This window comes from Eupeodes corollae, chromosome 1 (assembly GCF_945859685.1).
Source record: "Eupeodes corollae chromosome 1, idEupCoro1.1, whole genome shotgun sequence".
Taxonomy (NCBI): Eukaryota; Metazoa; Arthropoda; class Insecta; order Diptera; family Syrphidae; genus Eupeodes; species Eupeodes corollae.
Genome location: NC_079147.1, coordinates 203,560,569 through 203,582,999, shown reverse-complemented (window position 1 = coordinate 203,582,999; position 22,431 = coordinate 203,560,569). Strand labels below are relative to the sequence as shown.

The window sequence follows — 22,431 nt, the reverse complement described above, 5'->3', positions numbered from 1 at the left end:
CTATGGTTAGAACAACTACTGTCCTAATTAAATCAGCCGCATCATTTTCTATTTGAGGCACGTATCAGCAGTCTACTTGACAAGGAAAATACGGCCAAATTTTGTTAGCCTGCATACATGTGGCGATGGTGGCCTGCGAGCTTGGTGCTTGCCCGGGCTTATGTGGAAATGAAAATACATATACATATGTATCTATCCGTTCCTTTATTCCGATCTATCTTTTTTTTCATACACACCGTCTCCGCTCGAGGATACAAAATATTTTACCTGATTGCCTGTGTGTGCATTCAATTCACCCCTCACATTTCTGCCAAATAAATTCTGCCCTCTAAGCTAAAAAATGTTATCTTGAAATTTCGCCAAGTTAAGTCCTTCACATGTTTGCCTCGTCAATTTGGCCCACATCCAAAAAAATACCATTCAAAATGAAAATTAAAGCTTTACGTTTAGATACTTTGCGTATAGAGGATTGTGTCAGCTGAAACAACAGAGAATCATTAACGAAAGAAATAAGAGGCATGCCAGCCTTCACATAGACCTCGATGGAATTATATATTTGCATATCGTAGTGTTATTTTTTTGTCTTAATATTTATTCAAATTGAAAGTCAAATCAAATGCAGGTTTTTCGTTTTGTTTCAATTTCAGGCCAAGTGCGACTTATGAGATGTTTAAGATTCCGCCTGTAAGAAACACTTAACACTCTAAATTAAGGCAGACATTTGTAGGAAAATAAATTATGTCCATTCCACTTCCACTTTCACGTACGTTTTCAGCATCAGAAACACTGTGTGAAGATGTACCTATTTACCTACGCAAAATGTTTCTGATTGCTCCAAGAAAATAAACTGTGACATTGGGGACATTAGAGAAATTTGCAATTCAAAAAAAAAGACAAAAATGTCTTTAATTGAAAACAAAGTTGATCAAGTTGTTTGTTTCTAACTTGTCTTACAAGTTAGAAACAAACAAGGTAAACTGAATACTCCTGTGTACAAAGGTATACAGATTGGCCTGGTTGCCGTAGACATTGAGTCCCCTTTCGACTTGTATTGCAAATAGGTGGGTAATGGGGATTTGAGTTCTGTCCGACTTCGACGACCGACAACCGTGCGACGCGACGTCTTCGTCGGGGACGTTCCTGATGACACTCTAAGCTTCTTCTATACATTTTCAAAGTTGGGTTTTTTGTTGGAGCGATTTTAATCTTTTATTTAATTACAAAACATCTACTTTCCTCTGATGGTTCTGGGAAACGAATGAAAATAAATTAACAAAGGGATAATTGTATCTAAGGTACCTAACCAACACTCATCCCCGCAACCATTCTTACTTATGGTGAAAATGAGGGAAAGTAAATTTAAAGCTTAGAGTAGAATCGATTATTGTTTGTTTGTATTTTTTTTGTAAATAATTTTCTAAATTCGAAGTTAGATTTTTGAGCGAAATGCCATTAAAGATGCTAATATTCAAGGACTTTTCTAAGTCTTTAGTTATATCTTGTTGGCAATTAGATGATTTGATTAAGTAAGGACGACTAAATTGAGTTTTTTGTATCCAATAAGGACTTTGACTTACTTTGATATCAGAGGAATGTTCAATAATAAATTATTTATGTACTAAGAGGACTTTCCGTTTAAATAATAATTCAGACGGTATTTCGAAAGCTTTAGGAATAACTTTTTGGATTCAATTTTGTATAGAAATTCTAATCAGTGAATTTGTAATTATTCACTTGAAAGTACGTAATTTGAAATTTAAAGAAGTGTAACCATACAGGATGCATTCAGAGGTCAAACATTGAATTTTAAATACTTGATTTTAAGTTTTAAAGTCCATGTCCCTAAATTTGTAATTCTTTTTAAATTGTGTAATTTAAGAATAGAAGCACAATATAAAACTCAAACAATCTTAACTATGTCCTCACAGTTTTTTAAACACTGTCAAATTTCTGAAAATTCACGAATTACTTTAGTGTATATATAAAAGTTACACACAGTGATTTTGAATTTTTGTACACAGCAAAAAATTGGAAAAAAACATTAAGCCACATAAAGAATTCCACATTCGTGTACAGTGAAGCTATTTAATCTCTGTACTTGACAGTATGTTCAAAATAAGGCTTTCAAGGGAAATAATGGAAATGTCATTTTCACCGAAGCATTGTTTAAGAAAATTGTAACGTAGGTAGAAATCATTACAGCAATGCCGGAAAGATATACAAATGATTCTGTTAGGTTATTGCCAATAGCCCATGACTTTAGTCTTTACAACCAGATAAATCAGGGTACAAGTTTTATTGCAAATATGTCTAAGAACATGGAATTGTGCTACGTCGATTGTGTGATCACTCCACAAACGATGTTAGTTGATACACTCATTTATTTGCTTACGGTCCAGGACGGACCTTAACGTCAACTTACATCGTCTCCACCCGATTCGGTTCCTAGCTATCTTTGTCTTGTTTTGCACCAAGCTGGTAAGGGTCACATGACAGTGATCCGCCTTGTCTGGAACCTTTTTTGACATAAAAATCATCGGTGAGATCATTTTCGACCTTGATAGAGCAGTGTGCATGTGCATTCTCTATCGTCGTTCTGAATATACGAACAAATTTGACAGGGATGCCAAAAATAAACATTGATTTGTAAAATTCTTTTTCGTCATACACGGCCTTGAATTCGATTTGTAGATAGTGCTCCTCAATGCAAGAGCCTCCCATTATTAGTGGAGTTGAGGAAAAGTTACGCTTTAGAAACATTACAAAATTTGTATCCCAAATCGAAAATGCTTGCAAGATCAGGATTTAATGAAGTTGATTTAATGTGCTTATTAACATTTGAAATATAGTCGGAGACAAAACAAGTATTTTTAGTTTTTAGATTATATAGATTTAAAACCATTCGAAAGGTAATTTCTATCCCAAGACTGAAGAAATTATTCGATACCAAATACACGAATTTTCGATAAAAAAACTTGATGAGTGAATTCTTCGAGCATGAAAAGTTCTTGAAATATTAAATGTAAGAATATTTTTCCTCAAAAATGGTGTTACGGTTAGTTCAAAAAAATCAATTTAATTTCATAAAAAAATACTTATAGTTCAATTGTGTTAAATTGTATATCTACGTTTATGAGTGCATAATTGAAAGGTCGAATTGTTCTTTCATACAAAGCTTGCTAGAAATCAAACAGATCACCAATATTGTTTCATTTTAAAGTTGTTCTAAAATGTATGTCAAAACTAAGAGTTTCAGTAACAAGTTAAATCACTTATTCCGACACATCAACATCTATTGAACTGTGGTACAAGTCTCATCGTCATCACTAATATTCTATTAAACAAAATTCAAATAATTACTTCATGGACTGGAAATAATACTTAAAACCCTCCTCCCACAACACAATGTTGAATGTTCCCTCTTATAAACGGCTATAAATGTCAAATAGTGCTAGAAATACCTCTACGTCTCTCCGTATGCCCACCAATATTCCAGTGAGAAGAAAACCCAACCAAACCACAATAATAGTGCATGTTGGAGCAAGGAAAAGGATGGAAACACAAAAATAAAAAAGAAAAACAAAAATTTGAAACGAAGGAATCCACCACAAGTAGCCGCTTTGGCATTCATAGCTTTTCAAAAAGGATCCAGAAGCAGCAACCCCATTAAACTGAAGCATGTCCCCACTATAACCCTGAACCCTTTCGCAGAACAATGCAGTGAGATTTCGCCTCGAGCCTTCCAACCATACTGTTAGTATTCCCCTCTATATATTGCTACATGTACAAGAAGGTTCCTATACCTAAGTATACACATAACACACCATAGAGCATAGACCATAATAATAGTTGAAGAGGGTTTTAGAAAAGAGAAACGCAGAGGGAAGGCCGCTCAATTTTACAGTTTCAAACATTTGTTCTGCTCTTTATGGCGCTTTGCACATTTACCACAATTTTGACAGCATTACGTGTACTATATTGAAGTTATATCAACCGATGAAGGTGAAGGAAAGCAAGAAACACGAACACGATGAGGGAGGTCGAAAACAACGAACAAGGCGAGTGTTCCAAAGGGTTATTTTGAAAATGCACCCAACAAGTGCAAAATTGCAATCGAGACGCGTTTTGTAAGTGTGATTTTTTTTGTTTAAGTTTGTATTGTTGCTTGTTTGTGTGTATTCCTGTACGTATAGGGTACATTTATCCCTTAAGCTGGTTTTTCAACATTCAACGTTCAATTTTAGTGTTCAAACAGAAGCTTTTTCGAAGTAGATTTTCAGGTAAATATTCCTTATACCTATACCATATAACGTATAAGTTGAGTTACTTGAAATGATTCCTTTTCTTCAGTTGTTACAATCTCGTTTTCATATTGGTATAAGGTTCTTTGAGCTTGTAGTTGTTGTTGGTATTATGAAGAATTCCAATTTTACAATTTGTATTGGTTACTTTATACCTTAACGTATTTCAAAAGCAGAAGCTGCAGCATCCATCAGAAAAGTATTGAAATATTTTCTTAAACTAGAAACAAGGAACCGTTACTTGGGCCAGTATAAAATACAAAAGTAAGCTGTTCAAACAATACTATGCTCGTAAATAGAATTGCTTAAGCTCTTCGATTGAAGATGGAAAATATGAAATTATAGAACAAGAGTAGAATGCAAGATTATGCAGTATTTGATGAGATTTGAATAAATAAATATATCATTTTAATTAACTGTTATTTGTTTTGAAAATTGTATTTGACTTTTGCATGACTTGGAAAGATTCACGACCCTATTTTTGTAGATTGATGCTTAATGTAAGCTATCCTCAACTGTGAACACTGCTCGTTCACCTAATAGTACTTTGATATCCGGATTCTGTAGGACCTTTGCAACAATCTCTGACCATTTCGGAGTTTCTTTTCAAGTTGCCCTTGATGATTCTACTCCTAATATGATGCCGTTACAGACATAAAGAAGCTTCAAAAACACTAACTGGAGGGCATTCCAAATTAGTCTTCACGACTAGTGGTCTTCTCTCATTCTGCCAAACGAGCAAAACGTATCAAATTCAGAGATTGACTCTATTATCAACACTTTAAATTCAACAATAATGTCAGGTGTTGATGGTCACTTTTAACTAATATACACGAATAACCATAAATTTAAATGTATTTCAGAACTTACAAGGAAACTTATTGATCTACTTACATTATGGCTTAGACAACTCAAAACACTTTACCATCCTTATCTCAATAGAGAAAATGCCGAATATGGTGAGCTTCAATCAAAAATTCAGTGCATAAGTAAAATTATTAAGGAAAATGTAAACCTAGATCCTAATAATTCCTTTAAATCTAGAGTGAGTAAAATTGCGCCTTAACCCTATGCTTTTAAAGAAATTGATAGTCACGTGGGGCAAATTTTAATGGATTGATATTCCCCATCAGAATCTTCTATACAACAGGCAAGAATTTGTCGACACTCAGCCCAAGATAAGTTCATTTAAGGACTTTTACTCCACTAAATATTTCGAAATAGCAACAGATGACCCTAATTTTGAAAATAAAGTGATCTACATCGCAAATTTGTTTAGAGAAACCAATTCTGAAACTTTTACAACATTTTCATCAGATTACATCGTCTGTTCTCCAGAACCATTACTCTTCACTTTTCCAATTATTGTCAATTTTTATAGATCATCGCTTTATAGCAAAACGTCAACAGGTAATGACATTTCAAATTTTATTTAAAAAATGCCCATTTTCCCTGGACATTCTGTTATCAATTGTTTTTAAGCAGTGCATTAATAATAGTTACTTTCCGACATCATGGAAACAGCAAAGATCTTGACAATATCAAAGGAAAAGAAGAGTCGAGAGGTTAACAGATTTCGACCGATCTCGCTTCTCTAAAACATTGGTAGGCTTTTTGAATGGTTGCTAGCTAATCCCTTCAAAACGTTCTGCGAAGATAAAAACATAATTCCCAGAAACCAATTTGGTTTTAAAAAAGGCAACTCCACTGAACATGCATTGCTTCTTTTTAAGATAAAGCAGTTCACAATCTAAGGAATAAAACGTGTAAAGAGTCTTGGATATTGACCTAGAAAAAGCATTCGATTGGCTTTGGCACTTTGGCCTAGTTTTTAAACTGATCCAACTGAATTTTCCGAATTGGCTCATTAAGTATATATTAAATTTTTTCACTGACAGAACTTCTTCAATATATAAATGTTCTGAACACACACTTTTTTTCCCGTTAATACAGGCGTCGCTTAAGGGTCTATTTTATACCCACTTTTGTTTAATATCTTCTTGCATTATTTCCTTCTTTTATATCCCACATCACATTAACCGGGTTCTATTAACTTTACTGATAACTCAATTGTATTTGTATTTATTGATAAAATAAAGCAAGGAGTACCACTTGTGGAAAATGATTTTAAGAAATGGAGACTAAAAATTAACCTTAGAAAATGTGGATTGACTTGTTTTAGAAATGCGAAATACAATACGTTCGGAAACATCAATTTTTGGCATCAATTTTCAAAACCGATTCCTCTTTAATAAACATGGTAGGATGATTATAAAAAAGGCAAAAATGACAACTGGTTCAGTGAAAATACTAATTAACTCGTAATTCTTGCAAAAGAATACCAAATTTCTAGTGTATAAGACATTAATAAGACCCATTCTTACGTACGGATTCTGCACTTGGTTAACCAACCACCAACAGTTGCCAAAGAAGTGGAGAAATTTGAACGACAGATCCTGCGACGATGCTGAGGACCAAATAAAAAATTGTATCCCAAAAAAACAATCTACGACGCAACACAAGTAACACCCTTCATGCAGTACCAAACAGACCTATTTTTGAAAAGGATAGAGCACACAATCTCTCATTCAAACCCACTTATAGGAACACCACTGACAGTGTTAATGACAACTTTTACCTTTCACCGTTTAATTGTCCCAACGAAGGGTCAATCGCTCTTTTAAGACCAGACACAACTTCGGGTCGATTTCCATTCTATGAAAATGCATCTCCTTTGAATTATATAGTTTGATTTACAAAAGTTATATGCACAAACGTTATTAGCATACAACCTTGAAGTTTAATCGCCAGAGTATTCTATAATAATGTAATAGATAGCAATGAGACTAGTCTTATTCTTATCCGGAAGTGCGTCAAGGATCAGTCAACTGCTGAACTCAGGGTAGTCAAAAGATTATTCTAGGTTCTTTGCCCGTGCCTTAATCTATTAGTTTAGTTTGGTTTTATTTAGTTGTAAGCTTAGTTTTAGTCCTAGTCTGTAACTTATTATCAGCCAGTAAAGAGCAAAGCAGCTGTAGTTGTCGGGAGCAAGCAACTAAAATAAGAACAATATATTTCTAGATCAAGAAAACGTTATACAATGAATTTGAATTAAACAAAACTTAAACAATTTTAACTAGCTCAGACATATCTTAAGTCGATCAAAAATTAATATTATTGTAACTGAAAAACTGATTAAATATGTCTCAATGAATACAAACAAATAAAATCAACTAATTACATTTTCGAATTGTGAGGTGTAAAAAAAAGATTCATCAAATGTTATCTCAAATAATTATATATGATTATTTATGATATAATGCTTCAGTTGAGTTGAGCTTTATTCTTCAAACATTACAAACTAATCAATAAACTAGGCTGTGCAGCAGCTAGTAGAGAACCAGGAACCTACACTACCGCTCATCTAAATAGGTTAATAGATATTTTCACCTCACTGTTGGTCTCTCTTCATATGTATGGCAATGAGACATCTTTTTTATATATGTAATGAAAGAGAGTGCTTGTTTTGGGAGGAAAACAATGTGTCTTAAAGCGAGGAAGAAAAAGGCAAAATAAAATCATTTCGGGTATCAGGCCTAAGCCAACGACTTATAGCAAAGAAATTCAAAAGGAGACAAAATTTGGTAGGCAGTTACTTGCGATATATCCAAAATTATGGAAAAAAACATGAAAGGCCTTATTCTTATGATTTCGCGTCAAAAATAAAAATAAAAACCATACAAAAAAATCAGAAAAAAACCACTACTTAACGAATCTAGGAAAGAAAATCGTCTCCAATTCTTTAAGAAATTCATGTCGTGGAAGTCAGAGTGGAAAAAGTGATATTTTAAAATAAGAAAAGTTAAATTTAGAGGGCCGTGACGGCTGTAATTATTACTTTTAAAACCTTCGCAAAGGGTAGCATTATTTAAGTCGGCTGTATAGTTGTGGTGTGGGGAACTATTTTCTTCTACGGAGGCTGAAAGCTTTAATTTGTTACATCGCGAATGAACGCAAATTCTTATAAAGGTGTGTTAAAAAAAGACCTTCCCACAGATTTCTTATCTCTTTGGACCAATATCGTGGACATCCCAACATGATAATGCCCCTACCCATACAGCGAGGACAGTAAGGCAGTGGATACAGAGCCAAAATGTGGAGATGCTGGTGTGGCCCCTATAATCCCCTCACCTTAACATTATAGAGAATGTGTGGGGACTTCTCTTAGGTAAATTATTAAAGTCAGAGGGGCAGTTTAAAGACAAAAAGTCATTAATCGCAGCCATTAAAAAAGCCTGGTCAGAAATTTCGCTTCAATACCTGCAAAAATTGTATAGTTCCATTCCGAATCGAATTTACGAGAATTTATATTAAAAAGAGGTGGCAACACTCAATTATTACCTATTGTTAAATAATCATACAATAGAAAAGGGTAAATTAATTGATGGAGTTCAAATAATTTGTATTGTTTTATTCCATTTCATCCGTTGAACCTATTCAGATGAGCCAAAAAAATGCGTGTTTTTATGACAACATTTAGTTTAGCTACCGTGGGAGAATAAAGGTAAGATTTAAGACAAATTTATTTCCACCAAAACAAGCACATAATGATGCTTTTTCATTATATGTATAAAAAAGATGTGTCATTCCAATACATATGAAGTTAGGCCATCAGTGTGGTGAAAATATTTGTGAACCTATTCAGATGAGCGGCAGTGTAGTTATTTACAACTCGCAACTATAACTCGAAGAGGTTTTTTCAATTTCCTGAAAGAGGTAGTACCCTTGAAAACAAACTTTAGGTGATGCAGGCAGGGATTGAAACTAGGACCTTTTGGCATTTCAGTCCGCTTTAATCATCACGCCACAGGTAAAGTCACCCGAAATTCCTTAAATTACTTTTCTTACAAATGCTTAACAAGGAAGAGGTGCTCGCTGATAACACCGAAATATTTATTTTAAAAATAATTTTAAAGTATTCATTAATTTCAGGTCCAATTTTATAAAATTCCTCAACAAAGTATTTTTTTTATTGATTTTATTAGAAACCCCCTCAAAATAATGACATTTAAAATACGAACAAAACGGCTTCATACAAACAAATGAAGTTAAATGGTGTTTCTTATTAACAGAAAAAATATGCCATGGAACAATGTGAGCATAAGAAAAAAAGGAAAGATTCGCACACACGGAAAGAAATACATTGCTAATATTACAATGTCAGTATGGGTGTGGACGCAATACTATATGGTTTATAAAATTTCCATTGGATAAAAAGTTGTCAGCATAGTTAATTTGGCCATACTGAGAATAGTAACGGCGACAATAGTTATAGCCGATACGCCAATGCCAGTATTAGAGTCAGGCCCATACTGACTGGCGGCATGTCCCTTATGGTTACATACTTAATATATTTGATTCAATCTGAGTACTTACAATTTCAAAAAAATTAACAGAAATAATTGTTTACATTTCAGTCGGACTGTTTTTATACTGTTTATTATTTATAATCACCGTTCGTCTTACAAGTAAGCAAATTTATTTTCGTTTTATTAATTTTGTAGAAAAATTTCGATACAGTAGTTATACCCATGCACTATTGACAGTAATCCAATAAGGGCATCGTTTAGCACGCCATAAATTATATTGGGAAAAACAAGTAGCATTGCCACATCTCCGGTACAGTATGGGCAATACTGTCTCGTCAAATGTACTATGCGCCCTCGTGTTACAAGCAAAGATTGTGGTGCGTAGTTGACGTTATAGTTGGCTGATAAATTTCAATAAAAATAAAAATCACGCCATAATGCATAGAAACTTACACCTTACCATTTTTTGTTTCGCATTGGAAGTTATTATAATTAGTACAGTTCGAACCTAGGACTTAAATACATAGCTTAAAGGAGATGTCTCTGTTCGCATGTGTATGCATGTATCTTATACGGAAGCCTATATCTCAAGAACTAGCAGAGATAACGACTCCAATAATTTTTTTACTCTCAAGGGGTTATTAATACCCTTAACATGTGACAGTACCTCCGAAATTGAGCTCAAGGTTAAACTGATGTGCATCAATAGAAGTATAAGTATTACGGCTAAATTGTTTGAGGGGGGCAATTAAAAATATCGGTAGAACAACAAAAGATATGAAAAATTGCGAAGGTGTTCGAGTGAAGTAATTGTTTCGGTTATAGTTCTATCGCCTATCATTTTCAAAGCCCTTTTTTGGATCCCGTCCAAAATACTTAAACTTGTTTTAGGGGTTCCTGCCCAAATATGCGAGTTACATTTAAGTTAGGGACGAATGATGGCTTGGCAGATCAGAATGGCGGAAAAATTTCTTTCACAGTCGGACAATATCGAATATGTGATCATTCCAAAAGAGGTGATCTATGATACACATAGCAAGTACTGAAAGTCTTGGATGCAAGTGTCGCTAATGGATAGCGGCATTGGGGATAGGTTACACTTTAACGACCGGAGACATAATTGAGTTTTCGAAGCATTAATGGCTGAATCACAAACACGCTTCAGCTTCGGTTTCGTCTGCGTTACGGTGGGCCTGCTTCGAAGTTGCTTTGAATGACATTTCTATTATTTCGTCCCTCCAAAAAGCAAATATTTTGTTTGTCGGCATTTTTTTACAGCTGTTGAGCTGTCAGACAAAGCAAATGTTCAGATAATTGAACTAGAGCTTTAGTTTGGAGTCAAATTACATTATATTTCGTTCTTTTCTTTACGATTGTCAAACGAAACGTGAGGTCGAAGCTCCTTGTGATAGCATGCATTGAATTTCTATGGCTGAACTAGTAATTGTCAGGCAAAGCCGAACCTGAAGCGTGTTTGTGTTTCAGCCATAAATTCTACACTGTTTTTGATTCCTTTTTGTTCAATGAAGTCAAGATTAGAATTTAATGAGCTTATCATACGCTGCCGTTTAAGTTCCACATCTGAAGGACAAGGATGTGAATCTAGAAACAAATATGAAAAGCTGAGGGTACTGTCATCAGCGAAACAGTTTAATGGATTAGAAGTGGCAAACAAAAGATCATTTTTGAATATAAGGAAGAGAGTAGGAGACAAAACAGAGCCCTGGGAACACCAGCATTTATTTTATGAATTTCAGACAACTGTATTGAACGGTTAGAAAGGTAGATTTTAATCCAATAAAATAATAAATATAATCAGTGGTTGGATTTTTTTAAAAATTGCAAGTTAAAAAAAGGTTTTATTTTTTCACCCCAAATAGCGATTCCAGTCGAATTTATTCACGCATTGGGGCTTGACAAGAATAAACATAAAATGAGTGAAAAAACTTGACTTTTATATATTTTTGAACAACAAATTATTTTATCCCAGAATGATTTTATGCTACAAAAAACGTTTCGACATCTGAAAACATTCGTACAAAAATAGAATCCACTCCACAGCTTTTTTTACAAAAACTAAAACCTACAAACAATACTACTCCATTGGTTAAAGTATATTTTCTGCTCGAATATCTTGGAAACAAACAAAGATATTGACTTAAAACATGGTCGTTCTATCAAAACGGTTATTGAATACAAAAATCAGTTGATAATTGTTTTTTACAATCAAAAACAAATCCTACCAAAAATAAAAATTGATTTAAAGTCTCAATAAAACAGAAAACGTATTAATATGCAATTATTACATTTAGTCTTATATTGAAACAAAATATTTGTATATATATTTATTGTTGGGCAAGTTGGATGTTTTTTTCTTTTTTGCCAAAGTAATATTCCTCCCTTACAATTATTTCTGGTCTTGACTAAACCTATATCACTTTTTCGTGGCTTTTATATGTTAATTTTATGAAATTATTTTATTTTAATAAAAAAAGAATATTAATGAAAGTAGACATTGTATAATAAATTAAGCTGTCCTTCGTTCTTCTTCTATAAGCAAGTATTTTTGTAAATTTCTCCTCGACTTTAAAATATACAAATTCATCCACCTTCTGCTCAAATTAAAAAATAATTTGATTAGATTTCTTTTTCTTTCTAGCAAAACAAACACACACAAACACAAATTAGATTAAAAAAATTTTCCGCATCAATTTACTATTACACAAAAAAACATACATACATCCGAAGAAAGTTTCATGGAAATGACTTTTGCCCATCGAATATTGATGAGAACAAGACAAACAAACAAAATTTTCTACGATTACCAAACTTGGCATCTTGTTCCATGACAATCTGTCATAACAAGAAACGATGATGTCAAAAACACACACATACATACATAATTTTTATATTTTTATTATTATATTTTATCATCCAACGAAGCCTAAAACACTAAGAAAATAAGACTAAAGTCGAAAAAAAACTTCAACTAGGATGTCATAAAAAGTGAAGAAATTTGTTATGAATAGAATAAAAAATACGCTTGCCTGCGCCTTATTTTGACATTGTACCTATACATATAAAGCATACATCCTTGTTGGCTGGGCCGGGCATATTAAGCTTAGCCCTACACCGACCGGTAGTAGCTCAACATAGACAAAATATGAAAACTAGAAGACCTATCGAACCGGAATAATTTATTTATCGATTTTATTTTATTTATCAATTTTGTGTTTGTTGTCAAACAGAGTGGAATATTTTACAAACAAAAAATCTATATGGGCTCGGTGATGAAACTTAGGAAGGAAAAAAAGTCCTGGAACTATCCTTTCGTCTACATAATTTTGTATTTTTTTAGCACCTAGGACAACAACTAAAAAACACCACGTTGTAAGTCAGCAGAATTCTCTTTTTTGAAAGTAAAAAAGGCTCTCACCTTAAGCCACACAACAAAAGCTTTTTCGCCTTGTTTTTCTCTATCTCGCGCATAAGAGTGTTCCTTGACGATGATATGTCTGTAGAATCCTCTTTGTGGTATCAAATGATTTTGCATTACAAAAGTTGCGTGAATGATTTTCAATTTTTACTTGCGAACGTGTTGTTGTTTTCTCAGAAATATTTTATACAACTTTGCACATCACAATGGAACTTTCACAAAGACAACATTCTTCACATGCTTCAAAGGAGAAAAAGGAATTTTCCATAAAATCTGTGTCAAAAGCAAGGAGATGCGAGTGTATATAAATGCATAGCTCAGGCACAATATTGATCTAGTGTTGAAATCAGAAATAAGAAAAAGATAACTTCGAAATTCATTATAGATTCCGTCATCCTATTGGTATTGAAGGACTGAGTCACTGAGTCTGAAGCTGGCTGACTGCATTATGCTCCACTTGTAATTGGGTCGGTTTTCTAACTCCTGTGCTTCAATTGCTTTGCACATATGTATGTGTGCAGATATGTGTCACTATACTGCAGATTGTGTTTATCAAAGTCAAATCAAATGAAATCTTTCTGTTTAACAAGGCGACATTTCAAGGAATTATATTTTTACTGGATGACAGTTGAATGTCTGCCAAAAAATAAACAAAGCGCTGTCAAAGGATATGAAGGTCTATACGATATAGTTGATTTGAATAAATGCCTGAAAATTGTCTCTTGTCGCCAGTTGCCAAAAAAATAAAAAAAAAATCCGTCTATATTGTTGACATGATGACAAAGGTGATTTTAAAAGGTGTGTTTCGTTGAATTCTGGCATATCACGGTCATTGCGCAGTTATTTTCGAACTTTGGTTTTTTTGTGATCCTTTGAGAAGAACATTTTTGAAGAAGTTAAAGTAAAACACAAAAAGCGTAAAAGCTGTTATTGTATACTGCCTTAACGGAATACTCACAAACATTTAAAAAAAAATTTTCACATTTATTTTATCAAATATGGACGGTTTTTGTTGTACCTGTTGATGCCAATTATTCCCTTAAGATGTTAAGAAAAAATATGTTAAGCATTTTCCACTTGCTTTTTTGTATGTAAAGTAGACGTTTTTTTCAAGTGGAGATGTAAGAAGACAAATGGTTTTGTATGAGCGTTTTCAAGCACTGGGCATTTTAAATCAACAATGTGAGTAGTTTCAGTGAATTTCAGTTATTAATCTAAACTTTTAAGAAAAAACGAGTGTTTAAAATCCTTTAATCGATTTAATTAGAAATCAAAACCTTATCAGAATTTGTAATGGTTTTTATTCTTACATAAACAATAAATATTCGTACAGAAAAAACGTGAAGGGTAATAACAACGCTTAAAGGCTAGGAATTTTTAGGCGCGTATCAGATTCTTCTGAATCTCTGGCAAACATAAAACAAAATGTCGGTTTAAACGCAAGATACTTCACAGATCTATGAATTTGTATTATAAACCCGCTTTACATGAATGCTGGAAAAAGAATAGCATCAAATTGTTTTTTTTTTCTTGCCGAAAAACACTTTAATTTTGATGACGCTGACGAATCCAACTTTTATTTTCAGAATTTAAAAAAAAATAAAAAGGTGTTTATAGCTTTATCATGAAGGAGATTTTGTGATATGAAAAGCTGTCAGTTATTATGGAACAGTTACATCAACAATGACTTCAATTGGTCATAAGGCAATTTCGGAAAGAACTTTTCCTAAATATTCTAACATTTTTGGACCCATATATTTGACCTACCAACATGATAACCCGCCCTTTCACTCGGTGCGCATAGTAAAAGCTTACACAGAGGAATACGATGTGCACTTCTTCATTAACTTTACTTTAGACAAAAAATTCTTAATTTGTGCAATTAAGTTAGCGTGAAGTTAACTATATTAAAAGGCTCTATAATTCATACTGAAACTTATTTACGAATTGATTTAAACTAAAGGTGGAAGTATACTTATTTATACACTTAACAGAAACTTGTTTTAATATTTTTTAATTTGACACACATAAGTTTATTTTTTAAGAATTTTGGATAATTATTTTGAAAATATCTTCTTAAGGTCTTAAGGGAACAATTAACATCAACAGATGGCAAATAAATGTTGTTTTACAGATAATTATAGAAAGAAATATTTTTATAATTTAAAAAAAAGTTTATACAACTAGAAATCGAAAAAAGATATTAAATTCAAATTAATTTTATTTGATACGATTGATTTTCTATTCGATTTTAATTCCTTTTATTTAATATTATCCTTAATTTCAATTAATTAAATTGTATTTTAATTGCTTCAACCAATACAATGATATTCTTTTCTTAAATTCGCATTTGGAAGTTTATTGTTTGGCAGAAAATACAGGAAATACTTAGGTACTTATTTTTATATTTCTAAGAAATATTCAAAATCTAAAGTAGAAAATTCAAGGCCTTCACCTAAATATGGTTTCTGTCAACAACAACAAAAAGAACACTCAAAGTGTTTAGTGCGAGTGTTTATCTAGTGGTGTCCTTGTTTCTTTTGGAAACAACGACCTTTGACAATATTTTCCAAGGATAACAACCAAATACAAGTATAGTTACATCTACCCAGCTCTTACAATCAGTAAGTATCTGAAAGATACATCCATCACCATCAACATTCTTCATTTAGCAGTAGATTATTTTTATTTTCATTTTTCTTTTTTCTGTATTTTTCCTTTTTCTTCCCTTGTTATATGAGATACAAACATAAAATAATAAAACGAAAGAAAAAATAAGAAAAATGACTTCTGGTCGTACGCACTTGATTGACAAAAGTGGAAATTTGAAGGATACACTTGAGTTGATCTTGAGTTTACTTAGACACTAAATGCGCGTTGAGAGAAAAAAAACTTCCTTTTTCATCTTCTTCTACTTCCTTCCCCCAACTACCCCGCCGCGATTCAGTGTATTTCATATTTTTTTATGATCCAATCAGATATCTATTCACGCGTAAAGTGTTATTTTAATATTTATGAAAGACAAAATGGGGAATCATAAACACATTCTGACTGACAGATATGAGCAAGTATCTAAGTACATCCTGCAGACTATATATAAATATGCATGTATGTGTGTTAGAATTTTCCATAAAGTGGTTGATTGAGAGAGCTTATATTATGATGGATATGAAGAAGTAAGTAGGGTAGACTATGATTTTGCTTTTATAAATCAACAGCATTGTACACGAACATATACGAGTATATATAATTTATGTTTTATCTATTTTTCATTTCTATTAGAAAAATAGAAAGGAAAAAGTCTTAAATATACTTGGGAAATATGTATTTGTAAATAAAAAAGAAAACTCATGTTCTATAAAATTATCAGTTAAATACGAATTGAAAGAAAAACCATTTGATGGTTGGTTTTATTTGAACGAATTTTTTTATAAAAGATTCAAAGGTTTCATGAAGCCATCATAAGGCTCCGAGGGGAATTTAAGAGCTCTTCATACATGTCTAATGTTGTATGCATGTTTTATCCTGATACGAGGACGAGAAGATAAGGAAGTTATTTGGATTCAACATTTGTGAGTAGATTTTACTTCAAACTAAAGCAGATTTTAGTCTATGGATGGCGTTCCAAATCAGAATCTGTCAAATAATTGAAAAAATAAGAGGTTTAGCCTGGACAATTTCGAACCCTTGAATTATTTCTTAATTTTAAAATATTCTTTTTACGTCTTTCATACTTTTTTCATTCAATGTAAATCAGTTTTTAAGACATCTATCAGGCTCATACTGATTTTCGATTCTAATGACTTTTTTACTTCACTTAAATATTTCAACAAATTTGAATGAGATTATTTATTATTTAAATTTTCTACGTCCAAATACCAAACCTTAATAATATTTTAATTCAAGAACTTATTACCAAAGTTTTTAACAATTTTGAAGTGTTTTAACTAAAAACAATTATTTCTCTTTATTTTACTCAATTGGTGTAAGCCCAATATTTTTGGAGATATGTTTCACAATAGTTAAATTTTAAACTTAAATTCTAAAGCAAAGCTGAATTTTGAAAAGTGAGTAATGGCCTCACTCTAGATTTTGTGTATGTCAAAGGTGGATCATGGGGGTGGGGGGTCGTACGGGTCATGAAAAATTCATCAACTTTTAAATAATGGAGAATCCATTGGAGTCACATACATAAGTCATAAAGCTCATACAGTTTTGTTGTACCACAAAAGCAAAGATTTCATTTGCAGATTTTTTGTGTAGTGTCAAACACAACTTTAAAATATTTGTTATAATCTTAAAGGTTGAGTTATGCTTTACATAATTTTAATAAGATCTTTTCTGAGAGAAAGAACAAATAGTGAGATTCTTAAAAAGAATCCTTGAAATGTTATATTGTATTTTGAGAAAACGACATTTTTTTTATTGTTAACTCAAACTGAAGTTCCTGAAACACGTTTTTATTTATACCTATCTTATTTTTTTTGACTCACAGAGTCTGAGTGTTAGGATTTCTAAAAGTGTTTTTACACATACAAACTGATTATACAAATTGTTAAATATGAAAGCATTTTTTAGATCTTAATTAATTAAAGATATCTACTTTTTGAGATTAATTTGATTTGATGCTCTAGAATTGAGATTGAAACAGGAATTTCAAGAATATGAATATCCTAAAAGCAGCAAAAGTGACATTTATAAAAACCCTAACAAACGTTTGATATATATTATATAATATATTAAATTATTTAATATAATAAAGAGGCTTCAAGTATATTGTGTAAATTGTGAGTGCCATCCACTAGTTTTTTTCTTAACTTATTTTCATGCCTTAGTTGGACCGTTTTTAATTTTTAGAGGCATTTTTTTTAGAAACAAACATTTTTCCTTCTCCAATTTTCAAGTTTTTTTTTGCTTCGCATTTATTTTATAGGTATATTATATTTGAAAAAAAAAAAGTTATGTTTCAAAATGATTTCTAACATGTATACATGGTATACAACGATTTGGTATACCAACAGGGTTTAAAAAAAAACTGTAATAACTAAAGTTGCTATTTTAGGCTTTAAAATATGTAAATGTTAAGTAAAGTTACACATTTTGCCATTTTAATTTTGCCACCTTTTTTACAGAGTGATTTCAAAAAACTTATCTTGATTTTAAGTATATCTGATTTTTCCTATAACCCCCCCCCCCCCCATTAAAAGTCTGAAACCGTCCTTGTTCATTATATGAATTCAAATATTTCGAGAAAACTAAAAATCTATATATCATGCCACTTTAAATAATTCAAAAAATTCCGTACCAAAGTCTTATAATTTTTTTCCACTGGATTAAATCATATATGTTCACAAATTTGTAACTTAAGAACGAAGAATAAAAAGGACCATTTAAGATTTTGTCAAACAAGTTAAAAATGACTATCTCCGATACATCAACTACCATTTTAGAGAGACCCATTTAAAGTACACTTTATTGCTTCCTTGCGTTAATTTCGTATCAAATTCCTCAAGATAAAAACCACTAGTTCAGACTCAAAGATCATCCTTTTCACTTTTTTCAGCGCTGAAGAGTTCGAGTAAGTAAGTAATTTGTTCATATTTAAAATTTGTATATCACTGTTTAAAGTGCCGAGACAAAATATTATTAAAACAGCACTTCTAATAGCACTTCTTCAAAAAGAATTCAATGTGAAGATACTGACTCTCTTTTAAAAACTTACTTCAACACCAACCCAGCATTCACCCACTTTTCGAATAATTGTTTTTCTTAACTCGTTCAATTCACAAAACTTAGAATAATTCTCTTCACACAACTTATTACGAAAGTCACACACTCATATTGATTTAAATGGGACAAACTTCAATGCTCATGATCATGGCACAATAATTCTCTTTTGCTATAAAGTAAACTTTATCCCCTACCGGCATTGATACTATAGAGTCAACCCTTCCTACAAACAATCATATACGATATACATAAATGTATACATTTATGTACCCATATCCATTAATTTAGTCAAACATTTTGCTCAAAAACCATCAACATTTACCTCTAAACTCTACTCAGTGCTTGCAAATTAAATACAAGACTTGTTTCTAGTTTGTACGGTAGAGTAATTTCTGCAGTCACTTTGACTTACAGACTATATTCGTATATAGTTCGAAAACCGCAGTTACATTCAGAACAGAATATTCAGAAACATCCTTTTTCGAATTGTCACCTCGCCCCAGTGGAATAGAATGAGTTTTCACATCATATATACAGCAGCAAGAGTGCACAAAGGGGAAGAGAGGATAGTTTAATGGTTCAGTTATAGGTTAGTTTGGGTTAGGTTAGGTTAGGTTCGGTAAGGTTAAATTTTACTTTTGTATTTAGGCGAAACTCGAAATTTAAGGAAAGTTTTCGGCTTAGAAAATTGAAGTGAGTGTATTTGGTTTCATGTTTTTTGAATAAGTTTGAAATTTTGTTGGTTGTATGTAATTCTTCAAAACTTCCGATAATCGAAAACCACAGTTTAGAATTAACTCGCACGGTGAACTAATTTGAAAATGAATTTATTTTTATTTGAAATTTGTCTAAAACTAATTAAATTTACATTCAAAACATTGTGAAAATTAATTCAACCGCAAGTATCACAAAATAACAAAATTAAATGTCTAATTGCTTTTTTCCAGGAACAAAATCAATATGCGGCGATGTTCAACCTCATTACTGGGAAACCCCATATTCCCAGCCATATTTTGATAATACCACACGAAGAGAAGTAACAGCAACAGTGGGGCAATCAGCTTTGCTGCATTGTCGAGTGAGAAATTTAGGTGACAGAGCGGTGAGTTAGTTTTTTTTACTTTTTTACCTCTTCACTATAAACACATTATTCCCAATCCTATATATTAAGTTATAAGGTACTTCAATACATATGACCTTATAGTTGATATTTTGAACGTTGAGTGAAATGGCACTTTCAAGACTGCACTTTTAATGAAATTGGTTAAAATCGAAAGCGATATACTTCCGACAATGGTATAAATCGCATGCAATAAATTTCTATTGATAAATCTCACAATGAAACTGCCAACAGTTTCCATTAACCAATATAGCCTTTTCTTCACACGAACTGTTTCCAACGATCTCTATCTATACACATAGTTACATAAATGTATGTATTTTAGTGTTTGCAGGGAAAGATATATATTTAGATAGCGCATATATGTATATCCACACCATATGCTCCGGTCGGTCGGTTGGTTGGATTACTTTACTAAATCGTTTATTGTTGTACTGGACTATTGCACAATTATTGATTGCACAACACTATAAGGGCTTCGGATAAACGTATTATGTACTCCTATAAAAATACATATCTATGGATGTATGTGTAGTAAAACTCCAGGGGATGTTTGCTTTCGTTTTCGACACAAAGCCACTCAATTTATAAACCAGAGGTTTCCTTGACCACAACAATTTCACCTTCAAATAAATGATGTTTAACAAACGGAAACTGTTGTATCAGAATTTTCTTTCCAATTTTTTTCCTGTCAATTTATGTGGTGACATAAGAGAAGGATATTTTATTTTTTCAATTTTATAAGAAATAAATTTAACAAAAAAAGATGTCTCCGTCATTCAGAAGACATCATTTTAAAAACCCATTCCTGCATGAAATTTGTGCAAAAGCAAAGCACACACATAGCTAATCTTATATACCTACTCGTATATATAATATAAGCTAAAAGCCGAGAAATTTTATTTAGAGCAGAAAGGACCTATAGCCATCAAGGACGAGTCTCACATCAAATTCTATTCTTTTGTTCGTAAATTGACAAATTGACAAAATTGCATGTCTCTCAACAATAAACGTTATAGAGCTTTCTCTACATATAACTTTACCTCCATAACATTATCCCTTTTTTGTCATTCCTTTAGTTTGTCTACTGCAGCATATAGGAAAGGCATTTGGGAAATATGTACTATACGGCAAACATACATATGCATATCTAGGTATAGGTATAATAATATATAAAAGACATCCTGGCAGCCACATGTGTGTTGAGGATATCAGGCTATTGGATTGGGTGCGGAAGAAAATTCTAAATTTTACCTTAACTGGAACATGTCACTCAGTGCTGCACAGCAGAGACAAGTAACACAAGTATAATATCGTGTCCCTCGCTACACTTCTTACTAACAACGTGCTTGCACTTTGCTTCCGGGATGTACATTGTACAGTATACATGTACTTGTACTTGTATACATATAGAGGAACTTTGGCTTATTTGATCCTTTTTCTAGGGCAAACACAGCTTTGAATTTATTATGTATAATAATTTTTTTTAAAGTTGATATTTTGAGCATAACACTATGTTTTGCAGGTAAACTACAATTGACAACTTAAAAACAATTTAAAGATACTTAGATACGAAAGAATCGCAAAGCACACATGGAATACTCGAAATTTTCTTTATATCATTAGTCTGCCAATTATTTGCTTCTTGAAAAAAAAAAACGGAGAAAGCGAAATTTTACTCGCCATTGCTTAGAAAATGATTTTTGATCATAGAATGAACTGAAGGTGAGAGATAAAATTAAAAATTAAAAAAAAAAGGACACAACACCAACAACATTACACAAGTGAATATTGTGTGCTAAATATTTATATGATATAATCACGTAAGAGAATTCATTCAAAATCACAAAATACTATTCTTACCATCATTGGCAGGACAAGCAAAGGTTCACTTCAACAAATCACTTGACCTATCCTCAAGGCTTCGGGTGTTCTGATCTTCTATTCTATTTCTTCAGCGGTTCCAAAGGATAGTTCGAACATTTTACATTTGTGATATCATGTAATCCTCAATTCTGAAATTAAAAAAAAGACTGATGTTTAGACATAACTATACAATTTTATTTTTCACACGTATTTATATGTATCAGATACCTTTAATTTTAAGACTTTGTACTGGCAAAATAGGTACCTATCCAAAAATGTAAATGTAAGAAGGAAATTCATCAACAATAATATTCGACACTTGATGAACATTTAATAATGCAGAAAGGACTCTTAAAAAATTGGGTGGGTGGTTTTTTTTACCATAGCAGTTTAAAAAAAAAAGGTGAACATTTTAGTTAACCCTAAATATCTCACCAACCAATGATGCTAGAGACTTGAATTTAATTTTATATTATATATTGTTACGTGATATCAAACCAGTATATATTTGGAAAAAATCCACTTAATGTTTATAAGAAAGAATAAGAAATTATTTCATCTCCAACACAATTTTGTGCAAAAAAAATAAAGATTTCAACATCTGGTAAA

General features: G+C 32.1%; 1 protein-coding gene across 1 annotated transcript in view; it reads left to right on the top strand.

The window, feature by feature from the left end:
- Positions 1-22,431, top strand: part of LOC129938383 (limbic system-associated membrane protein-like) — a 54,825-nt gene that overhangs the window by 17,128 nt on the left and 15,266 nt on the right. The window contains exon 3 of the mRNA XM_056045910.1: positions 19,784-19,938. Within this exon, the coding sequence (XP_055901885.1) occupies positions 19,784-19,938 (155 nt within the window). The remainder of the gene's footprint in view (positions 1-19,783; positions 19,939-22,431) is intronic.